At 41.5% G+C, this 25,004-nt stretch overlaps 1 protein-coding gene across 1 annotated transcript in view; it reads right to left on the bottom strand.

Annotated features, from left to right (window-relative positions):
* plcb1l (phospholipase C beta 1-like) overlaps positions 1-23,013 on the bottom strand; it is a 101,397-nt gene extending 78,384 nt beyond the window's left edge. The window contains exons 1-2 of the mRNA XM_070848842.1: positions 22,915-23,013; positions 18,196-18,273 (exon numbers count right to left, since the gene is read on the bottom strand). Coding sequence (XP_070704943.1) covers positions 18,196-18,273; positions 22,915-23,013 — 177 coding nt within the window. The remainder of the gene's footprint in view (positions 1-18,195; positions 18,274-22,914) is intronic.
* Between the last annotated feature and the right edge of the window lie 1,991 nt (positions 23,014-25,004).

The raw sequence follows: 25,004 nt of genomic DNA, 5'->3' as shown, positions 1-25,004 counted from the left end.
CTCTATACAAGGAGAGGCGCATGTGCTCGTGCGCACACACACACACACACACGCACACACACACAGACACAGACACCGACTCCTCCTCATCTGCCTGCAGTGTCATCTGTGTTCAGTCGTTTTAAACACTTGAGAGCGATGATGTGACCGGCTCTTCAGCTCACACTGCTCGCCGTTTTCCTCGGAGCGTTCTGGACCAATCAACTCTTGGACACACACGTGCAGACACACACCCGCATGCACAGTGACAGATGGGGTGTAGTGGGGGATACTGGAGGGAGTGTACTCCTCTCTGATAGATGGCAGAACCGAGTGGGATGACAGAGAAAGCAGAGCTGCTTCCCTCATCTGTCCATCATCCTCTGTTGTTCTCTCTCTCTCTCGGCTTTGTTATGCTTCTGGCTGGATTTTTGCTCCCCCCCCCTTTCTTGTCCATCTCTACCTCTGCTGTCCTGGACGTGCCTCTGTCTCACTTGTCTCACCTATCCTCCCCCGGCGCATCTGCCTCCTCCGTCCCTCGTCCTCTCTCCCTCCAAGCTTCCCTCTCATTTTCTTGCATCTCGACAGCAGCTCTCGTGCCGGTGGATGACGGTTCCCATCTTGTCTCGTCTGATTCCCCACAAACACACACAAGCACGCTAACACACCACCCCCATCCCTGGTTCAGTCTTCTTCCATCGTCACTCCTCCTCACTATTTAAGTCTGCTCCTCTATCTGTGTGGTTTCCTTCAGGCACACTGTGGATGGCTCTTATCTGCCGCAGTGGAACATCTGAGATCCCCTTCAGAGGCCTGGCCTGGAGTGACACACACTTGCACACATGCTGGAATGTAAACACACACACACACGCACACACACACACACACACACAGACACACACACACACAGACACACACACACACACACACACTTATACACACGCAACTTTTCAGAGTCATCTATTGCTTTTATTCATTTCTAAAAATACAGTTTCCTCTGGGTATCTGTGCAGCATACTCTTCTTCTTCTTCTTTCTGAATATTGAACTCAACATGTCTTTGCAGGTAGTAGTTTTAATGCAAATGAAATTCTTGGCTTTTAAGTAATGGCTAAAATGTACATTCAACCACACCACACCTCTGTGCTCCACTCAGTGGGCTGAAAGTGATCAGTGTGCCTGTGCATCCTGGTGCCGGCGCTCTCCACTGAGGTCCTTTGAGAATCTCTGCCAGTGGCAGATACAGCGCAGCTCTGGCTCTCATCTTTCACATCACCTCATTTAGACACCTTCTAAGTGCAATCCATGGGCCCTTTGAAGTCAGGACAAAGCGGATGGCTAAGAGAAATGCATTTTTCACTTTCATTCTGGAGGCAAAGCTCTCTGTCTCTCCTTCCCTGTGTCTCTCCTTTTCCAAGATCCATCTTTAAACATACTCTGGTTATCCTTCCTCCTCCCTTCACACTTCTCTTCCTTCTGAAGCTACTGCAGAGCAGTTTGATCAGCACAAGTAAACGCTGAATGCAGTGAGAGGAGGATGAGAGAGAGTAGGACAAGACACTGGCAAGTGCAAAACCTTTCCAAAATATGTTTTACTCCAATGGCAGTGCCAACAGAATAAAACCTTTTTTGTCATACTTGTGCTGTATTACATGTTAAAGATGTATTACGTTCACACTGTGCATCATTTCAGTGACAAGTATTCACTACAGGCACATAACAAGATGTTAACAAAACATACACACAATATTATAATATTAAAAATTATGTTGTTTTTTTAACAAAATAAATTTGATTAGTTATCAAAGAATTGTGACTGATCAGCAGAATCTCCAGTTGAAAAGTTATGTCGAAATGACCTTGAACTATTATGTCTCTTCAAGTTTGTTGAGTTTAGTTCATGTGTTTTTCTGTTACTTCGTGTTTTATTGTGGCGTTCAACTTTTCCCTCTCGTTTCAGGTCCCATGACTTCCTGCCCTTGTGTGTTTGCTGCTCATGTGATTATCTGCCCCACCCTGATTGTTTCTCCCTTCCCTGGTGTATATGTTGTCTGCGTCTTCTCCTGTCCTGTTGCCACATCGTCTTTTACCTTTGTGTTGAGCGTTCCAGCATCTTCAGAGTCAGAGTTAGTGAGAGTTTCTTGTAGTGAGTGTTTCTGAGTCTAGTCAGGTTAGTATTTATCAGTAAGTATTTTGGTGTCTTGTCCTTGTTGTATTTTGTGCTTCAATAAACTGCACCATTTACAATCTGTTTTGCCTTGTGTCGAGGTTTTGAGTGCTTCTGGTTGTAACATGAACATATCTTTAACATTTCTGTAGTGTAACTTCTTGACACTTATCAGTAGCTGTGTATGCTGTATAAACTACAGACCAGGGGTGCCCACACTATTCTGGCTTGCGAGCTACTTTTAAAATGACCAGGTCAAAATGATCTACCTACTTAAAAATGCTAAACATATATTTATTTCTACATATACTGAGTATACTTTATATATACAATATATGTTGGTGTACACTGCATGACTGCAAGTAATGTAACCCTTGGCATTACACATAAAAATTGACAGCAGTAATGCACATAGATGACAAACAGTGATGCACACAATATGTTATAATATATTATAATATTGCACACAAGTGACAAGAGTAATTGGAACATTCAATACATTTATGGTCACTACCTTACTCTGATGACTTGCACTGAATAGAGTCGAGTATCCCTTCCTATCTTATTCCCTATCCCAGAATATCCCTTCTATAGTTGATATAAATTGGAAGGCTAACCAGTTCACTTCCCTGGAGTTTTGCAGTAGCTAGCATGTTTGCATGTCCAAATTATATATTTCAAATGATTACAATGCAAGAAAACATGGATCGCAAGTGACACGGTCACAGGTCGTTTGCTGTCATTTTTGATTGGTTGTCAAATCTTACCTAGAAATACAGAAACATGAAAGTGGCATATTGATGTTAGGAGCAACTTGTTGTTGAGGCCATGATGGACAATGATGACCATCTTCATTTCCTAATATTTTTGCTATTTGCTATTTGTCTATTTGCTAGTCTAAAAGAACTGAAACTAACAGCGAGCTCACTGCACATTTGGTGACACCGTAAGAGGATCGGCTGTCTGGTCCAGTTCATTGGGGTTCGGATATGGTCTGCATCCATTCTTGTGTTGGATACCAAAGGCAGTCGATGTGATATCTTCCACATTAACACCTTCATATCACCCTCATCTGTCAGAGGAGATGTTTGCCAACTGGCCTCTACTTCCACTGTCAGTCAAACTGCATTCAGTTTAACTGCGGCACCGCAGTAATGGCAGCATCGCAAGAGAGCAAAACACATAAATCAGCCAGCGAATTATTCAATACTGTAATCCATGCTGACGAATCGGTCAGACTCACAATCCACTATTATTCAAAATGAAAGCCACTGTGTTTTTATCCTCTTTCACGTCAAAGAAACCACAGGGAATTATGTTTGTTTGTCAACAGGTCCTTAAAGCGTTTGATACAAATGCAAAGACAATATGAGCATCAGCAGAGCACAATGATGCTGAGGAGAAAATCTGTATGAAAGGTTTCACTGCCACCCTGACTTTGGCCTGTCTGCTAATGTACTGATGAAAACTAATTCCCCATGTCCCTGTCTTCCTCTCCTCTAATGGGTGAGGTGTTGTTCCTCTCCATCCCGTCATGTAACTCTCTCGAGGAAGGCTCTTGGAGAGGAGCTGGTATTTTAAGTATGGCAGACTTCTGTGCTTCTTGTCTTGCCCCAGAGCACCTCCAAGCAGTTTAAATTTGATACCTTCTTATCATTCCACCAAATTGAATTGACTTTAGTGGGGAAAGAAAGGCAACTGACCCACATTTGTGACACACTTAGTTGCTCAAGCGGAAATGGAACAGCGAGAGGACGAGGGGAGTCTGAGGGAAATTCGGGGATGGACAACAGAGTGATTGCTTGGCAGAAAATTTTCTATATTCACTCCAACACACTATTTACCAGACAAAGTATATTGAGGTGACAGGTCACATCTGCAATGTAGCAGACAAAATGTCCCAGTGAAGCATTTATAGAGCCTAAACAAGTCTGTCACAGAGGGTTTTGGTTCAAACTGTGATGCCTTCTGGTTCAAGGGCCCTCTCTCTGTCTTTTTCTGGTTTTAATAGGATTTCTTTGATAGTCTATGTAGAAATGTTGATAATCTACAGTAAAGGCCAAAATTAGTCCCTCAGTGTGTTGTTAAAAAGCTTGACATGAACATTTGGAGATGGAGAGGCAGCAGCTGGATAATTGCTACAGAGTACAAAGGGATTCAGCTTAAAATGAAAATCAGCAGGGTGGCATGAAAACCCAGAAAAATCTAGCTGGTGGGAATAACAGCCCTCTTAAACATCAGAGGCTCATCTAATGTAATTATTACGATTATTCTGTATCAAAGCAATCAATAACACAAAGTGAAATCTGTCTGAAAGAGCTGTCTAAATAGGAGACGAGGCTTCTGAGAGTAAACACGAGATATGCAGCCCTCCCAAACATGCTTGTAAATGATTAACAAGACCAGTCGACGAAAAAAAAACCAAAAAAAAAAAAAAAACATAGTCTTTGCTCTCTGTGAGCACTGACCACCATCACTATTGACCACACTACACCTGTCTATTTAAAATGGAGTTAAAACCCTCTTATGACCAGTCGCCCACTTGAGCAATTGGCCATTCATTTATGTGCAGGAAGCGCTGGAAATTGTTCGAAAGCAAAAAATGCCTGTAATTGCCTTATTAGCAAATGGGACTTGAGTGTATGCCATCATCTGCCCCGATTCCTCCAGCAAAATGAATTAAATAACACTTATTGAAGCCTTTCAATGAATATGGAAAACCCAGCTTGAAACATTAGAGAGGTGGGGGAAGAGAGAGAGGGGAAAGAAAGACAGCTCTGTACATATTTACAGGGTTAATAAATTAATGCAGAGTACTCACATGCAGTGTTATAAGAACAAATAAGCACGATATACGGTGAAATGTGCTGTGAGAAAAAAAAAACGAGACTTGAAGAGGCTCATCATGTTGATCTGTACTCCAACCCTGACATTAAAGCCTTATGTGATTTTTCTATTAACTAATGAAACTTGTGAGCTACTTGACTTCAGTGTTCCTGAAACTTATAATCTACTACTACTCGCACAGCTCAGCAATCACACTGATAAAATGTACTATATTTTCTGTTTGGCAAGAAGGTAGTATGACGAAAGCAAGGCGTCTTGATAACAGCAACTGCCTGCAAGTCTGTTCAATATTTGCATTTGTGTCCTCATACTTTGAGATCTTAACATTTTTCTTTAGCATTTCTCTCACTTATGACATCTTGCACTCATGAATATACCATTATTACTAAAAAGAAGTGCATTTTGCTGATCATTCATTTATTTCAAACATCATGTGAAACATATGTATAACTGACATGAGAGACCAAACAAATTCTAGTATATTTGCTATTATATTTGACACTGTCACTCATCTCTGTCTGTTCTTATAGTTTACATAAAGCGACATGTTATGTGTGGTGTAATATTACTGTGTTTTTTCTGATTTGAATGTGATGAATAGACTTATGCTGAATAATATTTCTGGCTGACATTTCTGCTTTGCAGTGCTTTATGTGCTCTACAATATACGAACAATGCTCTTGGTGCCTTTTGTGTGTGCTTGAAATGTGGTATTCTACTCCTCTGTGTTATTTTTTCTTTAAAAAAAAAATATATTTTTGACTGTTTTCTTTAACTTTTAACATCAACCTTCCCATTGTCAGCAGATGAAAAACAGCATTTTGCTAATGCTGGCATGAAAGAGAGGAAACAGTATTGTCTCTCTTCAACAGCAAAAACAGAATCATGAATTTGCCTTTTGTCACTTTTACAACTTTCTTCAGAGGAGAAAGGAATAATAAAAGACGTGTGAGTCTGACTTCAGTATTATTTTAATTTCACGTCTGATCTTTCTGTTCTCAGCGACAGTGTAGATGAAAGAGAGCAGAAAGAAAACGGGAGAAGTTCATTCCTGGGTGACCTTCTGGCCTACACCGCACAGTCAAACACCCAAAATGAAAGGCAAACTAAAATGCTTAACAAAGGAGAGGTGTATTCATTCTCTATCAAGCCTTTGAATCAAAAACTCTGCATGGAAGAAGAAAGTGGACTTCATTTTTGATCTCAGTTGGTTGGCTTTGCGGTGATTAGTTAAAAGTTGTAAGGCTAAGAATAAAATCCACGGTGCATTTAGTGCTTTTAAATGACACTCTATATCACAAAAAAAGGTCCTCCGTGTTAGAATTATTAATTGTTAAGTCAAAAGAGGGCGACAGGGTAGCTAAGTGTTACACGCAGAAAGGAATTACTGTGTTCAAACTTCAGTCTTGGTCCTTTCTGTATGGACTTTAGTCAGTTTTCTGCGGTTCGCATGATTGTCTTCTACCAGTAAAAAGAAACCAGCTGAACTGGAAACTGGTTTGTCTGTTTGTATGAGTGCTTGTCTCTTCCTGTCTTACAGCTGTGATATGTCCAGGGTGTTTGCCTTCTGTCGCCTGACAAGCTTTCAGTAACGCCATTTGGTCACACATTTTAAACATTTCGTTCTAGTCTCTCAATATGACAACCGAAAACTCTGTGGTGTATCTTTTATTTGGACAGAAAATGAGTTGGAGTGAGAATTATAAATTATTCTTCTCCCTTTTCAGCTGTATTAACACCTCAACAAACTTATGAGCAACATGAGGTCGTGCTCCATCTAAACTACCCCGCCAAGCCTGGGATGAAACAGGAAGGAAGTGTGTTCTCTTATTGAGAGCTTGTCTACAGTGGGACTTCAAAGTCTTTTGGCTGAATGCCTTTATTTGAAAGGGCTCCCTGAGGAAAGCAGCCACCTGGCCTGGTACAGCGATGGCAGTCAAATCACAGCAGCAGGGGGGGTTTGAGTACTTTGCAGCATCAAAAAACAAGCTGCATGGATTGGATTGTCATGGCAACTGGGCTGGGTTAGCTTTTGAAGTGGAAGGAAGGGAATGGAAGAAGAAAAGAGAAAGGAGAGAGAGAGAGAGAGAGAGAGAGAGAGTCAGTGTGTCTCTGTGAGTCAGTTGACTCATAAAACACAGTCCTCACAAATTTTAAATGTCACTTTACTAGAAGCATCAGCGTTTAAATGTCTAAAGTATAAATTCTCTACTGTAATCGATTCAGCATAATTAAAACTAATGGAGCAAATCAATGACTGAGAGATTTAATTAATCCCGTCTGACCTGTGATAGTAGCACTCAGTCTTACTCAGAGAAACAGTTATCAGAGATCTATAAATTACTGTGACCGACTGTGGCCTCTGATTTCTGACCCCGCAGTCAAAATATCAGGTCATCTGATTGCAACACAGAAACCACAGCTCAAAGTTCATTTGCACATTTTATTGACAATGAAGGTCAACGTCCAGCCATCATCTCATTAAGAAACGCTTGAGCGAGTCAAGCGCAATCATTCACGATTTACATATTCAGCCCAGGAAATGTTTGAGCTTCCATTATCTATACAGCTCATCTGTCAGGGTGACTTTGGGTTTCAGCTTCTCTCTCTCTTTTTTCCCCCCATTCTTGACAAATTTCCTTAATTTTTCGTGCAGAAAATTGAATGTGATGCTGTAAATATTTCCAAGGCTGTCCAAAAATGTGTGCTTTGATTGTGACCCCTCTTGATTTGATTGTGACGTCAGGTCTTTCTATTCAGCTGTTGAGCGTGACCATTTAAAACAAGAGGCAATTTCTCCTTCATACTTGGTCAGAAGATGTCGTACCACCTAGTTTGGTTAAAGCGTACCAAGACCTTGAAGTTGTGAGCAATGGTGTCATGGGGGAGTCGAACCAATATAAGACATTAGAAGTAAGGAACAATGTAATCGTCATCGTGATGAGTCTTGTTAGTCTATATGCAGCCTTTACTGGTTCAGCTTGGTGGCAAAAAAAAAAAACAAGCACACACAAGCTGACAGTGAGTGATTCAGTGGAATTGTGATGTAGCGCTCGACCAACAGCTCAGCTCTGTCGCAGCCATGCAAATATCTAACTGACAGCTACAACAGCAGTCTGGCCTCCGCTGCACATTCAAATCTAGTCAAATCATGCTTATGTCAGAATGACGAGTCTGAACTCCAGTAATAGCTGCTGCCTGGGGGCATATAAGCTACAGAGGCTTGCTTCTGATATTTCATGGTAAAGGTTCAAATGTTAAAAGTTCACAACTTGCTCAGCTTATTTAGTGGTTTTGATCAAATTATCCCCACATGCCTGGAAGGATAATGTAATTTAGTGTATGGAATATTTGAGTTTTATTCATTTCAAAAAGCAGTCTGGAGGGTGTTGACCACGATTAGCTATTAATCGGCTTTTAACAACAGATGTTAGTATTAAAACGTCATTTCATCAAGGAATGAAAATTAGTGGTGTGAAACAGGGGTTACCCTTCGAGCACTGCGTCTTATCATTGCACGAAAACCAATATATGAACGGGGCAGGTAATAATGAAAAAGTAATCAGCATGTCCAAAGAGAGTCGAGACAGTGACAGAGACACAACTGAACAGAGACAGGGAGAGAGAGAGTGAAGCAGACCTCTCAGCTGACTGTAGTCTATTGAGCGGAGATAAATTCAATTTACTGGCATCACCGTTAACCATACATCTCAGTGCTCCACATAAAAATTTGATTTAGACCTTTCTTTGGCACCGGAAAGGTATCCTTAAATTTTTCACGCTTGAAATAAGAGAGGTTTTCTGACAATGTTCAAGTGAGTGGAACAAGACAGCTAAAGAGAAAGGGAGTGTAATTATTTGAGTCATCCCTCTACAAGGCTTTCTTCATTCACTCTTCCTTTCTGCTCCTGTGACGAGGTGCAACACCTCCTTTCACACAAATACTAACTAAGCACTCAGTGTCAAACTGCATTCTGTGTGAACTGTGTCAGATGAAAGGAATCAACATAATAGAGATCATTTTTGAATAAGCAGCCTAGAAATAGGCCAGCATAACTGTTATAAATACCTGGGCCCATGAGACAATGAGAAGCTTAATCATCCTCTTCACTCTGCTGTCATATTTTACACAGTCAGTCAGACAGAGCACCCTTGATTGGGCCAAATGAGCAGTTTTCTGCTGGCAGTGAGCCGCACCGTTCGGGGGCACGTAGTCTAACAATAAGTATTTTGTATAATACATTTAGTTATAAAGTCATTATATCATCTATGACTAATATAAGCTTCAGATTTCAATATTCTTTTTACAGATGACTCATTGCGTGCTTATAATGTAACTCTTTGAAGTGAATCAAAATGTGCAATATCAATCTTGAATATGGAGCCGAGCATACGTTTTGTACAGCCTGTAATAGTGCTACTGACATTACAGGCATTAAATAATTATTCCAAAAGTGCATATGCGTCCATTAAAAACTCAAACACCATTGTCTCTTGCCCCACTCTTGTGCCACAAGTGCCAAATCAAAAGAACAAAGTGAGATGCAAATACACAAAATGATCTCTTCACATTTAGTACCCTGAGAATGGTACAATTTGCATACAATCGCAAAAACAATCTCATTGCTGTGTTATTAAAGGCACGGTAGAAACAAATATATGCATTATGATGCAAAATGTCTGTGGCAGCTATTTATAATATATTTTTGAATAAATCTATCTATGAGTCTATGACCTCTGGCACATTAGGTAGGGGAAACATGCATGACTATTACCAGAACACCACTTGTTTACTCCACATGGGCAATAAAACAGTGATAGATAAATAGTAATAGACCAGTATTATCCTTTAAGCATCACTCTGAGTAATCAAAGTCAACATTTAGTTTCTCAGCCTAGGTTGCTACACTCACAGCGAGTGTACAGAGAGTATACAGAACAAGAGAAATACCATTTATAGTGAACTCCCATGCAAAACAGAACACAGTTAAATCAACACTCTGTTAAGATTAATTTATGATTTATAATTTATAATCAATTTACTGCAGGATATTTTGAGGTATTTTTGTTATTTTGTTCAACCTCTGCACATCCTTTCATATTATTACTGACTGTGGGCCGTAACTGTTATCCTTCGGTTACTGCTGCACCATCACCATCATTTACGAGCCATGTTATTGGTTAAGCTTCTCACTTGAATCCAGGGTGTCTCGGCTGCCCAGTCAGAGCTGCTGCCATCGCTAAGTCACCTCTGTTACCCTGGCAGACTCAGTGGAGGCGCTGAGATTCACATTGAACGGTGTTGGCACCGATGGAGCCTTTAATCAGCCAAAACGGACAAAAAGCCCTTTTTCCAGATCGGTGGTTCCAAGTTTTGTGAACGGGCTCCAGTTGTTCAGGAAACGAAGAGAACCATGTCCCTCCTCCTCCTCAGTGTTATTTTGTGTGAGTGTGTGTGTGTATCTGTGTATGCTTGCTTGCTTGAGCATGTATTGTCTCCCTGTAGACCAGCACAATGTGGTGAAAAAGAAGTCCTGATGGAAATTCAAAGTGAAAAACAGGGTTAACTCAAGCGCAAACAAAACCTTCTGAAGTCACCCAGGACCTGCTAATCCAAAAGAGTTTGGCAATGCTTTTCTTCTTTTAACGCTTCTGCTTTTGACTCTCAGCTCTGATGAAGAGGGATTCACTCCACAGCGCCATGCAAGCTCACACATACAGACCGCTGATTCTCTACATTACAGCCCTGTCCCGCTAAGCAGACAGGTCAACAGTTTACATTCTCTTGTTTTAGAGTGGCTGCTCTGAGCCAAGCTGTTGCTCATGTCACCTAATAAAAACTTGAAGATGGAAAAAGGCTATCCTTGTTTTACATTTCATTGTTGGGGACACTTGCTGTTCAAAATATTATAGCACGGAGTGGCTGATTTAACTGTCATACTATTTAAGGGTTGCATTGACAGCCATTTTTGTTCAGCTCCTGAAAACCAATAAATTACAATAACGATTCAGTACAACAATCAATGACCCTGCCCTGACCTTCTGCTATAAGCTTTAGCCAGTGCTAATTGTAAACTATGAAATGGTACTGTCTTAACACCTTATTTGAGCATTTTTACGCTGTGTGGAAAGATTTTCTGCAGCATTTATGAGGGAAAAAAATAGCAAAAGTTTTGTTTTTTAAGCGTGATAGTGACAGAGAACCTAGATGTCAGTATTTTAGAAAGCAATACTGCATGAGAGTGACTATCAACACTGTTTAACCTGGTTTAAAGAATCATAATAGAAGATTTCACGTGGCGTAATCAAAATGACAATCAGTAGTGCTGTGTGTGTCAGTCACATATCATGTCCAATCTTTCAGCAAGTTTGAACAATGTTGAAATTGTTCAGTGGCCTCTCTCTCATTCGCGATTGTGCCAGCTAACTATGTTAATTTCACTCTTATCATCTGAAATCACCAGCGCTTGACAAAAACAATATAGAGATTAGATCAAGAGAACATCAACAGTCTTTAAACTGACTTTGTGACATGAATTCGATCCATCATTTGATTTAGTCTGACAGCTGGAAGGGCAGATCTGTCAAGTCAAAATGTAACAAGTCAGTTTATGACTACAGTGCAGATTTTGACCAAAATTGAACTGAAATGACAGGTGTGCCTGCAGACTGGTGACCCAAAATCAAGCCTGTGCAATCTAATACGGAATATGACTTCCCGGATTCAATACTGTGCTTCCATTATTTACCTTTATGTGTTATCATGTCATTAATCACATACTTGACAAAGCATGCAGCATGTGAAACAAAGATGAGCAGCAGAGGATGAATGAATGCACACAGAATGAAACATAAGTAACGTCCACCGTGATAATGTCGTTGCACTAAAATAAAAAACAAGTCTCAGATTCTGTAATTGTTTGGATTTTTAAAAATATGTCTACAGGACTTATCAATGACACACTTTCCATCATAATCATTATAGCAAAGTTATGTACGTTACGTGGGTTGGCATTTTACTGTGGTATGGCAATTTTACATCAGCAGAAGTCTAATCTCCTAAAAGCTAATCAAAATGAAATGTCAGTCTGAATTATATCACCAAGATGCTAAAGTGGCATGAAAGTGACTCATTGAGTAAATGAACTGATACCATACCACTGCGGGATATGACATTAGTCATTTCTACATTATAATCACCTTCTTCTTCTTCTCCTTCTTCTTCTTCTTTTCTCTGTCTGTGTATCTCTCAGTACCGGAACAGATGAAATAGGGCCTCTGTGTGCCAGGCTATAACTTGGTAGAGGTCACAATTCACTTTCAGTAGATTGGCTGCAGATTTATGCCTTGTCTCTCACCACCATATAGTGCTGATGGAGGTGGAGGAGCAGCAGCCTCGGTAATCACAGAAAATTGCTGTGTTGGGGGAAACAGATGTGTGAACTCCGCTATGACAGAGCGCAGATAAGAGGGTGTGTGTTTGTGTTTATGCATCAAGTGTGTGCTAGGCTTAATATGAACCCAAAACAGCCTTACTCATGCTCTGGATTAGGTCAATTCGAGGCTCATTCAGAAATGTCCCACACGCACCAGCTGCCAACTGTGAGTGTGAGTCTGGTTTTGGCCCCGGGTGAACTGTGTTTCACCTCTGAACATCATTCAGTGCCATATGCTGAGTGCTTGTCCAGTGAATGTCCTGAAACTGGCACACCGCTGAAATATAAATCCCCAGAGAGAAGGCATTTAACCTTTTATTACAACCACAGCCTGCTCAGGAGAAGACACACAAATTTACACAAACACACACACACGCAAGCACAAGGAAACAATGATATCAGCTTTAAAGTGACAACATTCTCCAGAATATGAGCGGGGGCTGAAAGGGAATGTGACATTTCCAAGGTGTGTGCTGTTGCATGGCAACCACGGCAACTAAACCGAAAGACTGTTAATTTGACTGAGTCAGTCCACCTCTCAGTGTAGCATGTCTCCTCCCCTTCAGAGCAGGCTCAACCGACACGAGGAAAAAATATTTTTAACCTGCTAAAGAAGCACCTGTTCCTGGTTGGGCATTACAGGAATGTGAGCGTGTGTGTGTGTGTGTGTGTGCGTGTGTGTGCTTGTGTGTGCGTGTGTGTGATTGTGTATAGTTGTATGGGTGTCTTGGGTTGGGTGCTGGTGTTTGTGTTGTGATGCATGTCAGTTTGTTACTTGCATGAAGCCTGACACATACGTGTATGTAAATGTGGTCAAATGATCTGAGTCTAAATACCTCAGGCTGATCTCTGGTTACCATGGCACTGTAACTGGTATATGTAAAGTAGTCACCATAGTGGAGGGTGGAAATGGTGACTAATGTCACTACAATAATGGGTTGGGTCAAGTAACTCATAGACTCATATTGCTGATCATTTTTGGGCTCTTTCTTAATCATTTCTAGGCAGATTCTTTGCGAGTAGAAGCCAAACAATCATACTCTTAAAATAGAAGCTGTACAAATTTGCTCATCTGTCACCAGCAAAGTTTACAGAAAGCTATTTATTTGTCCATTTCAAAGTTCCTGATGCAAAACTCCAAAGGGGAGTGTTATTTCAAAACAGTGAACAAGGAAACTATAGAAATATTCAAGTTCCCTATTTAGGAGTGTAGTGTACTTTTCCTCCAGTAAGGAAAAGCGCCTCACCTGAACTCTTTCCTAACTAATGAGACCCACCAACGTTTGCATTGTAACTAATTTTTGCTGATTCACAGTGATACTCTAGAGGATGTAGTAACTTCCCTCCAACATTTATGCCACTGTTGTTAATGTATTTCTAGTGTAGGATGGGAATATGTTGACATGAGGTCACTGCGAGGTATTCATTTACATTTACACGGAATTCACCCACATTTCTGTTGTACTACTGGTGCTATTGTTACTCATGTTGTCATGGTCACCATCATTATTATCAAAGCATCGTCACTGTCAGCGTCACCATAATCATTGTTGTTGTCAAATGCTTCTATCTCCATCTGTGAAAGTGATTGGGTGTATGTGTGTGTGTGTGTTCAAAACAGTGGGTCTTTTAAGGTGAAGGAGAGAGCGTGCAGAAACTTAAAAAGCCGGCCAAATGGACTCTGAACCAAACACATACAAACATGGGAGAGTTATGACTGCAGGAGTTTACATTGCGGTGCCCTGTTTAAAAAGTGAGCGCAGAAATGGAGACAGAGATCACATCACACTAGATTCCACACAGTTTGCACCTGTTTCTGTCCACAGAGGAAAAGGAGAGATCATCTAATCCCTTTCAACTATATCAGACTCTATTAACTGTCTTTAACAAACGCAGCATTGTTCAAGCTCCTGTTTTGGCAAACGTCCACTACTGAAGGGAGGGGAGTGAAAAATCAAAGTAAGCTTATCACTGGATCCAGGGTGTCTTAGCTCATCTCATGAACTTGTCTCATCCATTGTTAAGCCACCTTGATTACTCTGACGGACTCGATCAAGAATCAATACAAGTATCTTATGCAAGTTCTGAGAAGTCTTCCACAGAACAAGATCTTTTTGAAGTTGAGGTCATATTGTCAACACGACTTACTGTGACTACAACAAAGGCATGAATATGAAACTCGATGAATCCTTGAGTCGTGAGTCATCTACTAAAAGGTTAGCCAGGAAGACAAGGCAAAGAACATCACGCCTAAACAGATCTGACATTGAGTTTTTGCTGCTGTCAAAACTAAACTTTGCCTTTCTGACCTTAAAACATGGCTGTAATCCACGGCTGGACCAGACTCCGGCAGAAGAACTCATAACTAGATGCAAAAGCCAAATCTTAACAGCAATGTCCCTCTATCACCCTTCCCCTCTCTCTCTCGCACACACCAACATACTGTATACAGAGTCACTGCTTTGCAGATTACAAGTAAGTCTCAAGTCTCTATTATAAGGTCTAAAGTGAAGTCCCAACTGTGCTGAGGCTTCACTGATTTCAGGTTTGTTTACATGCAATCCAATGCCATGCAAGGTTAACGACGTAACGCCAGCTCTTAGCTAATGTGAGCTTCAACTTACTGTTGCTGTTTGTTTAGCATTTAATTTCAAATGCAGCAGACAGCTGAAGTTTACATCTGTGGTTTTGAAGCTGTTTTGAATGTTGCTATTGACCACAGAAGAGCCTTTGTATTTGAGTGCCATAGTCAGAGGTGGCATCTTGTCTGTCTGCTGTCCACCGCCAGAGACACATTTCCACCCCGCTTGTGCAATGTATTTGCCGGCTTAAGTCACAAGTCACTGATGTTGAAGTCAAGGACGAGCCGCAAGTCGTTTTTGATTTTGTTAAGTCAAGCCAAATGTAATCAGATTCATGACTCGAGTCTGACTCAAGTCAAAGTCACGTGAATTGAGTCCACAGCTGTGACACACGCTATTATTAGCCTGAAAATCATGTTTTACACAGCAGGAAACACAAAAAAATAAAAATATCTATTGAATAAATGCTTTTTTTTTCTTTTGAAAAACAGCTTAAATGGAATGTAGTGTTAAACGGGTTCAAGGCCTACAATAAACAGTAAAACTGAAAATACAGTGAGTGGTAAAAACAGTGTCCATCAGTGACAATGTGTGATTGAAAGTGAGCCCAGTAGGCACACTGAGTACAGTTCTGCTGTGCTTCTGAAGAATCTGAGGAATGCTTTTACTCTGCAGGCCATCAGGCTGAGTCTCTAACAAACACACACATAACAACTGGACACAGCATCGTAGCTTGTTTAAATTGGTCTGGTGAACAGATGTGCAATACCATCATGAATAAACGTGAGCAAAAACACGAGACAAGACGTCTTTATAAACACGTGCAAACACAGTTTTATGTCAACTGTGGCACGGAGGTGCCTTTCTTTATGCCCTAATAGAGTTTTGTGTGGGTTGTGCCTGGTATCAATTTGAGTTATTATGTGTGCGGCATGACTGCTCTCAATGCTGAGAGACAGAACAGACACCCATACACACACACACACACACACACGTAAACACACACACACAAAAGCCTCATCATTCAAAATCCTCGCCTTATGACACAGGCACAGGAAATAATGACAAATTGATGCCAAAGAGCCTCTCTCAATTCTCTTAGTGGAGAATCACACTCAGTGCTTGTTATCTCTGACCACAGACACACACTTTTCCACGCACAAAAGCCAGTCAGACATCAGAGGTGGTGTGTGTGTCTGTCTGTGTGTCGCTTTCCAGAAAGTCTTACCTCATTGATTGTTTAGTAAAACTACTTGTGCCCTGAAGACTTCCCCTCTTTTTCCACATGTAGTGTATTCATTTGCAGTAGGTTGCCAACATTAGAAAATCCTCTCCCTGTTACCAAACAGAAGTGCACACATAAATGATGGGTGTATGTGCACGTTTGTGTATTGAGGTGTGTGTAAAGAGGTAAAGTCACGGTCAGCACTCCTGTCTGTGCTCTGGTATGGCAGCAGTGAAATACCCTCATCTGGGCAAACATAAAATCAATGGTAGCTATTAATTAGTCTACCTCTGACTGCTATTGCTGATACAGTTCTACACACAAATAGAACAGGGACACATTAAGCCTATCAAGCTGTTTGGAGTTGGATTGGATTTTAAAGAATAGAGCTGCTGGATAGGCAGACTAGGAAGTGCTGAAGCTGTAAGTACAAAAAAAAACAAGGCAAACAACAACTTTACTAACCAGGAACAGCCTCTGCAAATTATGTACACACTTGAAGGTTGAACTGCAAGGAAGTCACATGCTTGACAAGGTTACTGAGTCTGATAGCATCTAGTATCTTAAATTTCACAACCTTGTTCCTGGTTTTTATAAATGTCTTTACCATAACTGGAGGAGAGAAAAAACACACAATGCACTATACAATATTCTCACAGGTGTCAAGTTAAGCACTGCAGGTGCAGCAGTTCAGATTTCTGTCTCTTTTCCAGCACTGCTCTTTTACTTTAGTCACAATGGATAGAAAGAATATGAATGAAAGACAGGTCAGTGTCATCAAGCACACACTCCAACTGCCTATCAATGACAAGGAGAAGAGCTAATTGAAAGCCACTTATTCTATGTACTTAGACAAGGTCAAACACATCAGGAATGGCAAAACAAAGACACAAAACAATCCGGAAAGTTGGAATCAGCCAAATAAAAATCCTGCTCAGGTCTCTCAATTCCAGTCTGGCAATTTGCAAGTGTGAAAATGCTTCTCAGAGAGCCTCTGATCATTTGCTAAGTATCCTGGGTTTACTATACTAATTATTACAAGTGGAAGACCTGACATGGCCACCACAGGATTTTAATGGTGTTGCCATGGTAATGAGTACTGGATTGTGCAATAACAATAGCACATGATAACGTTGGATAGCTTCAAGGAACTGACAGATGATACCTTTGCTGTAAACCAGCAAAGGAACATTCCATCGCAAAATAATTCAAATACTATAGAAAACAATTCTCTAACAGCTGACTGTCACTGTGAGCAAAGATTATGTTGTATGAAGTTTTTTTTTTTTTTACACAAAAGTCTCCATTCTTTTCAATTGTGTCTGCAGTTGCTTATTTGATTCTCCATCTTCTACTGACACACAAAATGAGAAGGGTTGTTAGTTTTCACTTTCACTATAGACAATAAGAAAGCATTCTGGTACTTTCCCTTGCCAGTCATCAGGGAATGAACAAGTTGGCAAACACCTAAACTCCTTGTACTTTACTTTCTCTGGGCTCTACTTCCTTACTCACTAAGAGTATTCAGACCAGCAGTGGCACTGCAGAAAAGCCCAAGCTTCCTCATTCATTTCAATGAGACTGCCTCGTTGGCGCATCACATGGGTTCCAGCCACAGAGGGCTCTGGGAGAAAACATCCACGGAGAACAGCAAAACAGTAATTCTGGCTAATCTGATATGTGTGAGTACACAGTCCAGGTGGACCACCTTGTATGTTTAACATTTTGAAACTGAGAAGAAAACATTCACTGCTAATGTGATAACTTTGAATGAATCAGGGCTAAAGGAGTATAAACCACTGTGTGGTGCCAAATTTGGTCTCTCTGGTTTAAATATTGTCTTCCACATAAGAATGAAAAAGTTAGGAGTGCAAAAAGAGTTTCAGGTGTGCTTTACGAGTGCATGTTTCAAGACTCAAGAGCAGAGCCAAGACTGGCGAGCTGGTGTGCAGTGACTCACCTTGTTCTGGTCGGTCCAATACAGGAAGTAACCTTTGGGGTCGACTGTTAGAGTCACCGGGGTCACAGTGGTAGAATCCTGGAGGAAAACAGAGAAAAAGACATCTGGAGTCAATGTGCATGTCTGCTTACGTAAGTGTATCGCTGTCTGAGTGTGTGTTTTTACATGAGTGCGTGTTTTTGTGTGGATGGCAGAATATTCTCTGGGAAAACCAATTAATTCATTTTTCAGGATCAAAGCCTAGTTTTTGTAATACCAAATGCATACCAGAATCTGAAATGACACTAAAAGGGTTGTTTGTGTTGCAAGCATGTACACAATCTTTTCCTTCTAGGGTACTTTCTCCGCCATGAACTGGCATCACCACAAATGACTAAGGAGCCTGGTGTGTGTGTGTGTGTGTGTGTGTGTGTGTGTGTGCGCTTGCGTGCGTGCATATTTGAGACGACTGCAATCATGAACTGCAGGTTGTTTCACAGCTGATGTTTCCATTTTCTCTCGCTTGTAACAGACAAATGCTTTCCCACAGTTCCCACATACAGATGGCTCCAAGCATCTCACATACACACACACACACACACACACACACAGTTTGACCCTGAGGCATACATGGCAACGCCAGATATTATTGGATGCATCTATAAAAAGAAAGAGCCTTTGCTTTGTGTCCACAGTGGCCGTGTTTCAGCTCAACAGTAGCATACTGTCTTCCTCAATCAGCCATGGCTGGGAGATTAGAGAGATGGAAACCGAATATGCTGCACAGAGCAAGAAAATCTTCAAAGTGTCTTCATGAGGCTTTTAATGATGTCCCTATGACAGCATTGGGAGACAGCACTAATGGTCTGCATCTGCTGCACACTTGTCATATTTGGGTGCGACCCTATGCGACTTGCAGTGTAGGGTATCATGAAAGGGTTGAGCTGGGAGATAGCAGACAGCGGAGGAGTCTGTGCTGAGGTGCAGACAACTATTAGTACTCTGCGGTCTGATTTCATTGTGTCTTAATAAGACAATTACAGTTTACCTAACCTGGCACAACTGCTCCATGATGAACCAATACTGAAATTCCTTCTAAATTAACCTCCTTAATGGAAAAATAAGAAGAACAGAGAGAAAGACTTTGAAAAAAAAAAAGAGAAGTAAGTGGAAACTAAATGAGCAACTCGTTCAATGTCGCATCACTTGCAGTACTGCGACAGACATTTGCAATAGCGACGTTTGCTATGGCAACCCACCATTCATACTGGCTAGAAATTTATTGGAGCCTCAAGAGGAATCATTTTGATTCTGTTCGCATTATTGAACAATCTTTGTAGGCTTGATTGAATGACAAAAGACGCAGCTCATACCACTGAACGCATGCAGCACACACACACACACACTCACACAGCATTTACAGCCTGAGGGCAGGCAAAAAGTCTCATGTTCGCAGTTCTTAGATATACTGTAGCATCTCATACCAGCAGCAGCCCCATATCTCTGCTCTCCACTCAAGTTACGACCCACAATCCAATTTCTTCAATTTTGTTTCTGCAGATTAATATCTCATTCCAATCCTCCATGAAGACATCAGTTACTCGAAAACTATAAAATGATAATGATCTGGATTCATATTTTTACAGTAAGCTGTTTGTACTTCAAATAAACCAAGTCGAGGAGTCACTCAGTGGGCAAAATGTGGTAAGTGATGGATTGTTTGCGATGTCAGGGAGAAAGAAAGAAGATGGCTGGAAAGCGGTGGGAATCTGGCTAATGATGTGAGAGCAATCATTTTCACCAGCTTCTTTCTTAATGTCCTTACTCTCCATGGCCACCACTACAAACACATTAAGCCATTATGGACTCTCAGCAAAGATTTTCTCATGGGTCTGCACATTTACGAAAAACATAAGTACTTGTAACATTGCGGATTAGAGTTCAGAGTGATTCACTGAGATTACTACCACTGCAGCACTGCTCCTGCTTTTTATTGTCATTTAACTATTTTGAGGATTTGTCATTAATGGGAAGACATTAGGCTGCAGCGGCCTGCTTTTTTGCTGAATTAAAATGAGATTAGTGACTGACTTGCAAGAGTACAAGCACCCTGAGGGAACCGAGCTCAGGCAGGAGACGCTGCCATTTTTGTGGTGAAGAGTTTGTACTATTAGCGATCACCTGAGGGGGTGTGTTAGAGAGAGGAGATTTGCACTCAGCATATTTCTGCTCTGTATGCTAATGATATATTCTACTACTTTTAAGGGATTTCAGGCTCCCCCGTGGAGCCGGATACCATCTTACTCGATACACACCAGACCAAAAGAGCCTGATACAAGCGTAAGCTTATAACAATCTGTTTACATGGACCCAGGATCATCTTGCACATATTTCATACCATGCCATTTGCTGTCAGTGATATTTAAAATGAAGAGTCCCTTTCCTAGAGGCTTTGGATGTCTGCCTATCCTCCACTCTCTCTTAACAGAAAGTAGCATCATGACACCCATTGGTGCTAAATGTGTCATTTGAACTGACAAATAAATGGCACAATGCAGGCAGCGTTTTAAACCACAAGCAGGCATTTCATGAGCTGCTGCAAGTGGCAGCAACAAAAAAATACAATGTGTGTGTGTGTGAGTGTCTGTGTTAGGGAGGTTGGGGAGGTCTGGGACTCTCAGAAACATTTCGAGAGCTTTTTTTCTGATCGCTCCTCTGTTCTTTTTCAACCACCAGGCACCGTGTGCTGAAGCCTGCGATGCTTCTCCTCACCACCTCAGACAGTTCATACAGTGTGCCATCCATACACAGTAAACATAACTTTACCTCTTTTCTGTCACCACTGAATGTTCATGTGACACAAAGTCTGTAATTTTCACTGCTCACACACATTAAAATATTGGAATTGCTTGTACAATTTCTTGTTCATAGAGGTTAGAGTGGGGCACAACATCAAAAGCCATGATAAGAAGAAAATGATTTAATTCAATCCTTCGTTCACTGGCAATTTATAATAGCTTTTTTCCCTCTCTGTCTGCCTCTGTGATTCTTTCCATGAATGATACAGAGAGGAAGGAAGGAGTGCATGGGAACTGAAACAGAGAAAGTATCTGAGCATACGTCTGTGTTCCATGGTGTGTGTTTTCACAGGAAAGACCTAGTGGGCTTTTGGATCTGGAGATAGGCCCACATGTACAAACTACAGTACACAAACACGGCTGTTAGGGGAAACAGACGCTCACCTCACACACCGCCCTCTCACAACATACCAACCACAGGGCTGAAGGGGTGAGCGCTCATTAGTTATTACTAGTTAAGTAAATACTTGGGTTCTCTTATTTATGCACATGATTGATGATTGACAGAGTGGTAGGTTTGCAAGCGTGAATAATTTCCTCTCCGCCATCTGTACTGGCCACATTCACACTCTTCTAACGCTCATCCATTAATGCCATCTGTGCTGTGCTAGAATCACCTGAGCTCAATGAATATGATTATCTCCTGTGTATTTGTTAGGATGATCTCATCAGGTTATATTTTAGAATGTCACTTATATAAAATCATCACCACAACACGGTTTTTTACCAACACCCGCATGCCTTTGCTCATCTAAATGTGTGACTTACAAACAGGGTGATCTTTGATGAGATTCTGCTTTTAGGAATACTTTCACACTAGACAATAACTCTGCAGGTAACTCACTGCGAACAACGCTTGCAGGTGGCCACATTTTCAGTGAGGAAAAAAAAAAAGAAAAAGAGCAAACCCATTTCCCAGAATGAAAGTAATCATGACTGTGCCCACATTCAAACACTCACACAATAAAGAGGCATCAAGGTTTGGAGAAACCAGAGGAATGCATGAGGTTATTCAAATGAGACTGGCAGGAGAGGTGAGAAACAAATGTCACAGAAAAGTCCCTTTCAGCACATGAAGAGCTATTATGGTGACAGCAGAGGAGGTGAAAATAAGCCATCCAGTATAATAAGGTCACTCTGCTGAAACTCTATTTGAAGTGCAACAGCTAAATGTTAATTCTCTACACGGGATCATTAGGAGGATGTGTTGATTTGTTGTTGGGGAAGGCGCAGTGCACCACAGCCGCCTGTTAAAAAGCTACTACTGTTATGTTTTGGATACTCAACAGCGGCGTGCAATCAATTTTAATCAAGGTCATCTCACTACACCTCCACTGTCAGTGGTGCGGACGAGTGGTAACAAGGCAAAACAAAATAAAAGCACCATCGTTATTCTGCTCCTCTTGCCTGATGGTGACACTGCAATACGCGTGTCGAGCCCCGATACACTAATTAATTGTGGTTAATTGATTAAAACGTTTCCAGAGAGAGAGGGGGGGGCTCAATCCAAATGTTTATTCTAATTCAATGAGCGGAGCACACATTCTCTCACACACACGCGCGCGCTCTGTCAAACACGCGTGCACCCACTCGCACATCCACTGACTGCAAATTGTTAAACGTAAACAAAGCACATGTCAGAAGACACTAGATATCTGCTGCGTTTCTGTTCTATGCAATTAACCAGCGAGCCAAAGGCAGCCAGCCCCTGTCGGTGCGGTCTCCACTGACAATTGAATCCACTGGCTACTGTTGCATGAGTAGCCTATAGGTTGAGTAATGCATCCTAGAGGTAAGTGCATGCAAACAAAGCGTGCAGAAATCATCCGCCAGAGCAAGAAGAAAAAGAAAGGAGTCGCCGCCGGTCTCTCTCGTTACTTACATCATCCCATTTCATAAATTTGTTGCCCTTTCTTAGGCTCTCGGGGACGGACACTGGCTTGAGCTGCAGCGCATGAACTCCAGGCTGTGCCCCTGCCATTGACTCATCTACTCTTCTCGACGCACGGCGGGGGTAGAAATGAGTCACTTCACTCTCTTCTACTCTTATTTGTCTTCCTCTCCTTTCGTAATCTGCTTAAAAGCAGGCTGACGGAAGCCCACTACTGCTGCCAGTGTGTCATGCCCGCATTGACGGCGGCGGTGGCGCGTCTCGGCTTTGGAGAGCTGTGGAGGCGGACGCAGGCGCAGCGGACCGTGGCCACTAAATGACTGACTGACTGAGCGACATGCAGCTAAAGCAAAGACGGGAAAAGAGAGAGAGAGAGGGAGAGAGAGAGAGAGAGAGAGAGACGGATGGGGGATCTGAATGAGTTGCAGTCTGGTTTCAAATTGTATAAGTCAGTGCAGGGACAGGGTCGATGGTTGAAGTGATCTAGCGCCTCCATGCGTCCGAGGCAATATGATGTAGCCTCAGGCTTCGAGCAGATGAGAAGCCAGGGGTGTGAAAAAACTTGGGAGTGCAGGTATACTCAGAGCAGGTGCAGGAGCTTACTATTTATGTATTCTGTGAGAATGCAAGGCATTATTGCAAGGAATAGTATCATTTTGGAGAGGAATAATATCATTTTGTGTTTGTATCTGTTATTGTAAAACCACCATGGCACCCTCATGTGTAAATTGTGATATGCACTTGTAGGTTAGGATTAGAAATTATTTATCCTTTGGGTGCAGAAGACCATGAGCCACTAGTTCCTTGTGTTGGTATCATAAGGTTGATCTCATATTTAGACTCAACATCGTTACAGGGTGTCGACATTTACATGAACTATAATGGAACAGGTGACAAAAACATCTTTTGGATGTGGAGAAAATTGCAAGCACAACCTTAATATTTCTGATATTCTATGGTCCTGGCATCTAGTTAATATAATCTGTTTAGTAGGATCTATTATATTCACAACTGTATGGAGTGTAACAGGTGCAACTTTAATTTAAGAAATCAGTCCACACCCATCAGCTAGAATGGACACTGATTTCTATTTCTATTGCACACGTGGCTGTGGGCATTTTTACTTCTCCATGACTAAACTTCTTCAAAGTTCTGTGACTCAAGAGTGCGTCACCGCCTTTAGGACTTTTTTTGAGTTTAACTTTCTTATTAAATAAAACATAAAGCCCCTCTGGGCTTTGTACCACCCACACTGTTTATTTTCTGCCGTTTCCAAAAAGGGACTACAGACTACTCGAGTCCTCTGAGCAGTTTTACTTCTGTGGTCAGTCACTGGTCCGCGCCTACCGCCAGACATGTCAAAGTAGTCAAAGCTGTCAAAGTTTGACTGGCACTTTTCATGTCAGTCGTAATAGCAGTTTGTTTGAGTTTGCCTCCTGTCATTAATGATTGATTAACAGTGACAGTTTGGGGACCAGCCCCTGAATAGAGTCACACTTGGGTGGCAGCTTGGGAAAGTGAGAGAGACTCAAGTGTATGTGAAAGGGAAAAAGAAACCAAAAGGGGAATGGAGGTTGGTAGCGGGGTACAAAGGCATGAGAGAAAAAAAAATAAGCTTCGCATTTTAAGACAGTATTTTTTGATGAGTCCAAAGTCCAAAGTAGAAGGACTTATTTAAGCAAGGCCAATTGTACAGAATACTAGTCATAGCAGTGCGGAGACACAAATGTTTTTATACCACAAATGAGTCATTGTTTTTCTCCATGTCTCAGACTTTGGCATCCGTCATCCGTCTTCCTATCAGCTGTGAGGTTCCAGCTAGCTCTAAAACCAGCCACAGCTCTCTCGCTTGAAAAACAAAGGCCTACAGAAAGGAGAAATAGTTGCATTGTCAGTATATAAAAGCAATTAGACCACAAATGTCCTACTACCAGAGACAACCTGAGCTTTGAAAAAGAATTCATCCAAATTGTCGGTGGAGTGTTTCTTTCCTTTTTGTTGATACAAATAACATCTGGAAGTTGCCACAGAAAATGCAACCAGTGATGTGTCAGTAAGATTTGAGGCATAGATTAGAATTA

The sequence above is a fragment of the Pempheris klunzingeri genome, chromosome 18, assembly GCF_042242105.1.
Source record: "Pempheris klunzingeri isolate RE-2024b chromosome 18, fPemKlu1.hap1, whole genome shotgun sequence".
Taxonomy (NCBI): Eukaryota; Metazoa; Chordata; class Actinopteri; order Acropomatiformes; family Pempheridae; genus Pempheris; species Pempheris klunzingeri.
This window is presented reverse-complemented; position numbering and strand designations above follow the sequence as displayed.